The sequence below is a fragment of the Atta colombica genome, unplaced genomic scaffold, assembly GCF_001594045.1.
Source record: "Atta colombica isolate Treedump-2 unplaced genomic scaffold, Acol1.0 scaffold153, whole genome shotgun sequence".
NCBI classification, from domain to species: Eukaryota; Metazoa; Arthropoda; class Insecta; order Hymenoptera; family Formicidae; genus Atta; species Atta colombica.
Window position 1 is genome coordinate 321283 of NW_017259243.1, and position 10810 is coordinate 332092.

A 10810-nucleotide genomic window follows, 5' to 3' on the forward strand; every position below is an offset into this window, starting at 1 on the left:
GCGTCGCCTTCGCTGTGATGATGACGACGACAACGACGACCCGCGCATGTGGGTCGCACTTAGCCCACTTCACCGGCAGTCCCAAGTCGCGACATCGTCGCACCGGTCGACTCGAGGCGATCCCACGTGGAAAATTCCAGATCGCAATCGCACGATAGACAGCGCGGTGCGAGCTTTCGAGATCACAGCCGCGTGTCTTATCTCTTATCGATTCAATGACTGCAAATCGGATCGGGATGTTCCGCCACCGGCGGACTATCCATCAAATACAATATGCTTAGGCTTAGAAATCTTTGTACTTGAAGAATCCAGATTCAAATCTGGATTCAGATTCCGCTTTAACAATAAATGATGAATAAATAAACGATATAATTAATCATTCATTATATTTTATTAGCAATTTGCACTTTCAGTTCTGATCAATATAATAAAATAAATTTCAAACACTTTCTCGAAAATTTTTAGAATGAATTTCATTCTGAAGAATAAAATCTCATTCTGAAAGATTTAAAATTAAGTTACTCTTTTTCAAAACTGAAAAACAATTTTCACTCTTTAAAAAGAGATTTCAAAAGAATTTAAAAAGTCAAGGAAACTTCTATACTACTTAATTTTTGTTACTATTTATTTATTGTTTGATATATCTATTATTCTATCTATTATTCTATCTATTATTATTTGATATCTGTCATAGATTTTCAATCTTAATTCTAACAAACTTTTTGATTGATCAATTTGTGGTATCAATTTATCCTTAAGAAAAACAAAGTTCTTGTTGCAATTTTCTAATATTCAATATGAAATATTATGAAATGTTTCACATCAATGTGAATGTTGAAAACTTTTGCTAAACAGAAGAAGCCTGCACGAACGTCTTGAACGCACTTTACGTGAGAACGCATTGTTCAGAGCCGTTGTGGATATATTACTTAAGGATACCCGACGGAAATATTACAGGCCACGCGGAACTTCCTCGTATACAGAAGAATAACGGCAGAATCGCTTCCGTGCTGCTCACAAAGGAAATTAAAGTCTCTGTGTCTTAAGGGAAACAAAGTTCCGCGACTTGTTAATTGTCAGATGCGCGAAGAAAAGGTGGAGTGCATTAATTAAACCTCACGGGCATTAATTACATAGCATATGTGTTTACTCCACAACATGACTAATCAAAAGTAAGAGTCGTTTCAAGAATCCAAGCAACTTCTGATTGCCAATGTTCACATCACAGTCTTTGAGGTGCAAAATAATTTATATTTTTATGCTGATAAGTCACGTAAACTCTTTATGTGACTCTGTCACATAAATCTTAAAAAAACACATACAATTATTAAAAAATTTCTTTAATTAAGGCGTTGGAAATAAGTAGAGGTCGTAAAAGACTAAAATTTTCATTTGCAAAAAATAAAAGCTATAAAGTTTAAAAAATTTTCATTACATTTATTAATACTTACTTCAATTAACATTTTTCGATTAATTAATTTGTTTTTCATGTCAATATCTCGATTATATGTACAAACTGGATTGGAACGCGATATTAAAAAATAAGATACCAAGATTGGCTTGTGAAATCACGTATTATGTCGGAGCACGTTTCAAGATAATAGCGATTGCCAACTTCCTTGCCCCGTTCAAGACTGCGCGACGGCAGGTAGAGTGTATCCAAGTATGCTTGCTTGTTTACACGATTCTGACGAGTTCCACGGCGGTGTCTTGGCGGCGGTCGAGCGGAATTGTAAAGCCGCGCTCTCAACGCGCTCGAATCGAGCGAGCGGCAATGAAGGTGAACGATAGCAAGAGCTGCCAATTTCGCGAACGCGCATAATTGAGGACAGGTTCGTCCATGTCTCAAGGAAAACACATCGAGACACGTGCGCGAAATTATCCCGCAATCCGAGCCATAAATCGCACAAGAGTTGGTAGCGGCTTGAACGTGAAAATCCCGTGACTTTGCCATTCTGGTGCGCGAAACATCGAAACTGGTGCCAATTTGCAATTGCCAATTCTCAGAACCGGAAATATTTTTAGTGTCCGCGTAACAGTCGCGCTTTATGCGATGCATTCAAACGCGTCTGTTCGCCTCAATAAGGTAATCTTCGATGCTACACGGAAGATCGTGTGAGATATATTTGTGAGATACATTCGATATAATCCCCACGCGCTATTTTAGAAGACAAAGCAAATGTAGTTACGGCACAAAACGATAATTTTATAGTATAAAATGTATACTAAGAAAATTGTGCAATTTCCTTAAACAAAGGTACTTGTTTCAAAAACCCTTTGTACTTACCATCTTTAAAGTCTCCTCGGGCCTCAACAGATAGAACATAGACTGTAAGTGTTGCTGAATATCGCATCCTGCCGCCGATACTCGCCTCGAAGGACGAGCCCTTTCGTTCGGCGGTAAAACTAGGGCTGCTCCCTTGCCCGCGAAGTAACATTCGCTCAGACTGTAAAAATAACAAACATCAATACTTCAATAAACTATTATGATAATTTAATCATAAAAATTATACTCAATATAGGATAATATTTTATAATCACCAAATAATTTAAATACGTTAAGAAGATATTAATTTCAAAAATAGATCGAGTGATAATCGGAATAAAATTTCTATTTTAATCGAGGGCAAGATATTCTGCTTCCGTTTCAATAAAATTATTAGTCGAGAAATATAGATTGAGAGAGAGAGAGAGAGAGAGAGAGAGAGAGAGAGAGAGAAGTCTAGAAAAATGTTTATTTAGTTCAATTTAAAAGCGGCTCCTAGACGATATGAATACTTATATTATGTAATTACTTTATACAATATTATGTATTGTACATTTTCTTTAAATTCAAGGTAAGCAGTTTAGAGACTCAATATAGCTTCCAGATGATTAATATTGTGCAATATCAAATATTGTGTAATAATATTGATTGTCTAGGAACTGCATAAAAACATGGACTTGGGGTTTACAAAAGGACTTCTTATCTCATTCACTCATTCTCTCACACTCATTTTCTTTCTCTCTTCTACAGCCTTTTCTTAATTTATCCATTTCTCACATCCATTATTCTATCACTTCTTTTTTCTATCACTTCTTTTCCATTATATTCTCATCCATTATATTCTCTGTTCTCAACTTCTTCCCTTCTCTTTAAAATATGTCTTAATATTCAAGTCTAGAGAAATAATTATTTTCCTAGATTTAATTATCTCCATTTAATTAACTTCATCAACATATCAACTTGTACACGTGTGATAATTAAAATACAAAAATAGTTAGCGAGTTTGTTAATTAGACAATTTTTTTAAATAGCGATTAAAATATTCGACACGCTGGCGCTGCTGGCAATATTTTTCTAATGTGTCTACTTTAAATATGAGACAGAATAAAATATTGCTACATAAATACTACTAGTTTTCGATAATTTAAATTTAAAAAATTCAATTTAATGAGTATTATCAATGAGTATTATTCAATCAACGAGAAAGAAAAGAGATTTAAAGAATTCCTAAAGTATCATAGATATATATAGCATATATATTTATATTTTAAACAAACTATGTACATGAAAGTTATGTATATAACATTCTATTTTATATATAAGAATAAGACACATTTTTATAGCTTATTTACTTCATTTGTTATTATTTTTGTTATAAATTAAAATTTTTTTAAATAATAAAAAATCTCTAAATGATTTTGTATAAGTACTTTAAGTATTTAAGCGAAATTATTGTGCTTTTGTCTTAACGCAGTATGGTATGTTTCTCTTATTCTAAATTCGGTGAGAAATCTTGAATAATAAATTTGAGAAATCGACATGTTGATAACGAGAATCGAACTTTTAATGCAATTTAACAGTTTCAAATAGCTATCAATTTTAATCTTCAGTATCAAGACAAACTATTTTAATCATATGCTCAACTGGTTTTGCGGAATCAGCAATTAACAATTCAGTAAACTCGTAGACTATCCGAGTGAATTAATTAACTACATGATCCACTATGAGATCGATATATATGAGACCGATACGAAACATGCTCGACAAATATTTCATTGAAATATTCGAAAAGTCCATTTGTATTTAATTAAAACATAAGTGAAGCATTTTGTTATTTGGTTGCAATCTTTTATTTTCAATGACTTCGCAATTAAAAATAATTCGTGCTTGTATAAACTCTGACCACTTTAGTTGAAGAAGTATTACTTTCAGAATAATCATGTTGAGAACGTGTTAAAAATAAAATCAGATATTTTAAAGAGATTTGTAAATCTTAAAGCCATTTTGACTTAACTATGTCACTAGCAGTTACATTAACCGATCATCATCAATTAGTTTATTTTAATTTAATTAAATACTTGCTTAGAATACAATCTGAAATATTTATGCGAGATTGTCTCGGGAAAAAAGCGTTCACAACGCTTCATGATGTATCGACCAAACAAAATCGCTTCATGAGAACATACCTAATCTACAAATCGAATCTCGTATACATGTACGAAGATAATGCACAAAAGGTCGACGCACTGCCACGCTCAGCCAGTTCTTCCCGCAAACATTATTTCACGTGTTTCATCCGTAAATTAACGTTGCTCGAACGCTTTATTATATTTACGCCGCGCTTCATCATTACCGCCAGCGATTGCTCTCTCGATGCCTTAGTATAATGAGACGAGCGTCTTTCTACGCACGCACGCATGTAACACGCGCACAGAATCTCTTGCACGACCAACAATCGCGTGTCTAAATTACGTATGTGTGCGTATATGCATCGCGATTACGCGGTGCCATTTTCTCATGGTAAGTAAACCGTCACACATTTTCATATGATAATGACCACTGACCAGACGACGCACATACATATGCCATTTAGAATACGCGAACTTCCGTTATCGTGCGCCATAATAGAAAGTAGTTTCTCTGTTGAAACTTTACCAGAATATATAAGAATAGGCAATGCATTTATATCGCTCTTATACCACAATATTTATACAACGTGCGAATAATTGTCTCTACGATCGTGCATGTAACATTACATTAAAGTTTTCATAACTGATTCTATTGTCCTTACTATTCTTTTGAGACATAAATAAGTATAATACGAGATATAATATGAAATATAATTAATAAAACATACATATCTGGAAAGAATATTTTAGTAAATGGTTTTGCTGAAATATTTACAATTTTAGCTAGACACAGATTTGAAAATAATTTATGTTAAATCATCAAAATAATTGTATAGAATGTTTTAATGTTGATAATAATGTAAAGAATTTTAATATTTTAGCAACTGCAATTTAAGAGCCCCACAATTATTTTAATGATTCAAATCAAATTATTATTTTCAGCACTATGTCTTGCTAAATTTTTAAATTTTAGCAAACTTTAACAAAACCGTTTTTTCAATGTACAATTTTTACAACATTCGAATATTAAATAATAAAATTTTCGCTCCTTGTATACAAAAGTACAGTTAAATAAATAAAATAATATAAAAAGTACAAAATAGATAAAATGTTAATCAAAGGATTAACGCAGGTAAAAGCGAAAAAATAATTCATTATTTAAATAACATCAATTTTTATCTGATATATCTTGACATTGTACAGTAACATTTTTTCTGATATTCGTACGTTATATAAATTTTCGTTTTACAGATAAGTTTATTATTTTAACGCGATTCAATTTAAATAGGTCAGTCTCTCTCTGTGAACGATGAAATTATCATATCCATATTATTTCCAGATTAAAATGAATAAATCAATGTACCTTATCAATGATAACCACGATGAAAGTGACAATGATAAATGAGCAAATCCGCTTAGGAAATCAAAATGGAAATCTGTTACCATTAAAATCGGCAGATCGATATTTGATGCCCCTCTCTCTCTCTAATTATGTTATCGAGAATCACGATACTTTCACACGACCGGATTACCGTGACGCGATTCAATTATGCGCACGAGCTTATTAACAAATTGGGCCAAGTCAATCTCACTCAACGTTCTCTTAATATTCATTGTAAAATCGATCAAATTGGTGTTCTGGTTATTAATCCATTCGATAGTCTGGCGTAGTTTGCATACAGATTAAATTATCAAGCAAGGTATACAAGATGTCATAGAATTGATGAAAATTAAGCACTGTTCATAAATTTAAGATAATTTCTTTTAGCAAAAATGTTAAAAGACGTGAGAACATTTTTCATAATAATTTCACAGAATCAATCAAGGTTTTAAACAATTTAAACGAACAAAATAGAGATACTAAATAGACAATATTAATAAAGTAGTCCCTAGACAATTAATATTATTGTATTTTATAAAATTATTAACAATATTATTAATACTCCCGTTAGATAATTAAAAATAAACATCAAGATTTTAATAATATTGTGCAATATTAAAAATTATGCACTAAGATTTATCGTTAAAAGGCCGCTTAAAAATTTTTAATATTATCCAATTTAATTATCCAATTTTAACTATTGTTGACACGCAGACGCCTAACATTAAAAAAAATAAAAATAAATTACTATCGTTCTCTTTTGGGAGTACTAGATTACGTTGGAAAACAATTTAAATATTCTGTGTAAATTATTACTATCTATCTAATGTTAAAGTATAGTTTAAATTACTGATAGCACATTTTATTTCATACTGAATTAATTCATCTTTTCTTGTACATTGAGAAAATGACACATGTCATAATATCTAATTATAGCCGACGATCATGTCTATGAAAATTTTTTATTTTTTAATATCTTGAAAAAAGGGGTCACTTGCGATAAATTAAAGATGTCGAACTTATGACAAAAGAAAAACAATTATTACATGACTGATAACTTTCTAATGATTTTATAATGATGTATATAATATTTATTATCTAACGGTTTTTTAATAGTTGTCAATATATTTTATCGTCAATAATTATCGCGAGGTTTCACATTTAGTCCACAGTTGGCCAATTATAACTGATCTTAATTACGAAAGAAGTTTCTCAATACATGATCGCCTTGTATATTCCACATCGCATTCGCACATAGATGTTTATATATGTATATAAGTAAGCGGGCGAGCAATTTGCAGAACATTAAACTCATAGCGGCAAGGCTCATAGCGAGCATCGCGCGAAGACACGTTGCATCGTAAAACGTAGTTTACAATGCATTTTACAGCGGTATCAGCCTTTTTACAGCTGACCACTAGCTATAGCACGGAATTTCGACCTGGTCGCCATTGAAGATTCTCAAGGCTGCGAAACGTTCGGCGCTTTACGATAGATGCACAGCTCCGACCGCGTGCGGCGCATAACTGCATAATTAACGAGAATGATTGGCCAAATAAATTGTGATGGCCTGCTCAAATAACGCCGGTGCGTCTGATCTCGAGCTGGAAACCAACACGCACATCAAGAGAACATTTAAATATCGTCGCTGATATGAACGTACATTGGTGCTCACTATTTTCATATAGTACGGGATATTCCGTGATCATAAATATCAAACTCATTAGCGAATGTATTGAATTTTATTCTCCATAATAAATTAGCAATTAAAACCTGAATATCAAGATTAATTAAACCCGCTATAAAAAAATGTTTTACAAAATATCCAAATTTGTAATTTTTCATTAATAATGTTAATTAATGTATTTGTTTACTAATCTATTAATTAATATTCTATAAAAAATGTTTCGTATAAAAACTAGAATAAGCGAGCATTTTTGCAAATATTAAAAATACATAAAAATTGTAGATATAAAATGCAAGATAATCAATACAAATATTGCATTTATACATGTTTCGTATGTAAATACTACATAAAGATATTTAATCAAAATATAAAAAATTAGTTACAAAAAATTTTATCTTGTTTATTTTATAACAAATATATGTATTTATTCGTAGATTTACTTATAAATTTTTAACGATAATTTAATTAAACCACATGTCATATTATTACTTATTTTTTTCAATATGCGCAAACATGTTTCTTTTTCTTTTTCTGACATTTAAAAGATTTTAAAAAATTTACAAGTAAAACATCTTTAGACGTTGTTTCGACAAAGAGAATTATTTCCGTAACTAGCGCCGAAATGGATTTTTTCGATTATTGACAATAGATTGAATAATGCGGAGGTATTTACAGCAGCAGCTGACGCTGTGATAAAACGGGATAAAACCCTCTCGAGGCATCTGCGCGGAGGTAGCAGGACGGTGAAAAGAATTAATCTCGAGGCGGAGACCCATCTTTGCTCTAACAAAACGATCTTTACCTGTCGACGTAGCCGTCGTTCAGGTATATGGCCGGTACCCCTGCGTTGGATGCTGCAGGGGCGTTCCCCTCAGGATTCTCCGTAATGGCGCACTCGGGAGAGGACGATAACTATAGAGATCGATCACCCGGTTTTCTCGCTGTACTCCGAATACTTCGTCTTCGTCGCACTCAATATTCGTGAAGTCACGACGCTCGATAAAAAGAATCAGGAATTCTTCTTTGTCAATGAATAATTCTTGATATAAATTTGCTACAGTCGTCGCGAGAGAATCGTCGATACGTCGTGCGATAATTCCGAGTATCAGGCAAGATCGCGTGTTAAAAATGTTTCGTTAATACGGAAAATAATCTTCTGCAAACAGTCCGATGATACGCTCACGCGTATTCAAAAATATTAAAGGTCGCGCGTGCGATTAGATAGAGAAACGACGGGATACTGAAATCATCTCTCGAAAATTTTAAGCTAGAACGAAATGACGATACGTGGGCGGATCTCCGTGCGGAACCGTCGCACACCGGAGCGGAACACTTCGCTCGCACGCCAGTTATATATCGGCTGGTTGTATTATTAGCGCGCGCAAAGAGAGACCGTCGTCCCTCCTTATTATAGTACGTATTTGCATTAAGACAAGAGAGAAATTCGTAGAAATCGCGAGACACGCGCCCCCGTGAAGCACGAGCCTTCTGTTCAGTATTTATCGCGCGTGTCTACGATGGTTTCACCGTACGATTCCATGTTCTCTGAATGCGTGTACTTTTATTTAGAGTCGGAAGAAATAGTTTCTCAACCGTCATCTGTTGGTATAAAAATAATTTCCACCTATTTAATATATGCATTCTCTGATTAAAATTATATAATATAATTGCATAATCATCGATCTACATATTCTAAATATACAAAATATTATCTCGTTTCTCGATGCCTTCGCAGAGCAGCAATTTTTTAAATGCCAATTTCTGGATTTATATTTTCGTTCATTTCAAATAAAGTACACAATTTTTTAAATGCAACTTTGAAATAAATTGGAATGCAAGAAATACAATAAATATACATATATGATTATAAACTAGTAAAAGGGGAATTTCCAAGATTATATCTATCATTTTCTTTAATTGGAGCCGCAAAATCTATACGATAGTATAGAAAAGATTCATTATAATACAGTATCAGTGAATAACTCTCTTTTGTTGAATATTATCTATTATTACCTTGAGTTTTTAAATAAAAGAATTTATTAATATTTTGCGCTATCAAGAAAAAATGATTTTAAAAAAAACAATTTTTTCAAAAAGAGGTAAAATTCTAAAAATTTACTTGAATATCGATAAAATATCACGAGACTTGATTACAAAGATAAAAAAAATATCTCCTGAAAATTCCAGACTCTCCAAGATTTCCAGGTAATAACTAATCACATTGTATATGTTAATTTAACATTATATTTTTCAAAATATTATATAACATTACATATCATTACATCGCGTCGGACAAAATAATGCAAGTTGGCGTTTCATGAGATTCATTAAAGTCGCGAGATTACATAATACACGGTACACCGTATACACCGAGGTAAATAGCATTTATGTAAATAGAATTTATGTTAATAGTGATATTATGTGTGACAACACTCCAGAAGAACTTAGGCTATGTTAAAAGCTTGAGAGCCCGTAGTGCAATAGACATCAATAGAAAAGTCGGCTTCTTTATACGAGATCAATAAATAATCGACCATATTTCTAAGCATATGTACGCTTATCAGACGCGGTTCGTATATTATATTGAGTATTCTTGGCACAAGCAATATAGAACATAATATTGTTGGATTCAACGTTATTGCATGTGAATCGTTCATCGTGAAAACGATAACATAACCATACTGTGGTTGAAGCGATCAAACCGGAACCGACGCATAGCGATAATTTGACCCATAATTTGATCCTGTTGTTCGACTTTAAGAGAACCGCGACAAGGAGAGACATAAAAGATGAATCTATTTTTTCTGGAATAAGCACACAAGTGTAAACAAAGAATAGACAAGAATAATAAGTATATGTGATAAAGATCATTTTAAATCGAAAAATGGATGATTCTAATATTATCTAATAGATAATATCGTTCAAAAAGAAGCACGTATATATATATATATATATATATAAAATATGTATATTATGTATGTATATGTATATATATGTGTATGTGCGCGCGCGCGCATATTAATAGCTAATAAAATCCATCCACTCTCTAAATTTCTTGGAGTGAAATTTCACTCTAAGAGAATGAAAATACGTCATCATTTTTGGAGAACAGTGAAATTATTTCACTTCTTGAAAAAGAATAACAATTTTCATTCTTTTATGAAGTGAAATAATTTCACTGTTCTCCAAAAATGACCGTATTTTTTCTCTCTCTTAGAGTGAGATTCACTCCAAGAAATTTTGATAGTAAGCTTTGCGTTTTTATATTATATAAAAACATAATTTCATTATTCATTATAATTTCATTATTATGAATACTGTAATGCGTTTTAATTAAATTACATATG

General features: G+C 32.2%; 1 protein-coding gene across 4 annotated transcripts in view; it reads right to left on the reverse strand.

The window, feature by feature from the left end:
• Positions 1–10810, reverse strand: part of LOC108685523 (protein phosphatase Slingshot homolog 2) — a 136830-nt gene that overhangs the window by 69315 nt on the left and 56705 nt on the right. For all 4 annotated transcript variants that reach the window (XM_018190359.1, XM_018190356.1, XM_018190355.1 and 1 more), the window contains one exon: positions 2288–2447. In XM_018190359.1, coding sequence (XP_018045848.1) covers positions 2288–2447 — 160 coding nt within the window. The remainder of the gene's footprint in view (positions 1–2287; positions 2448–10810) is intronic.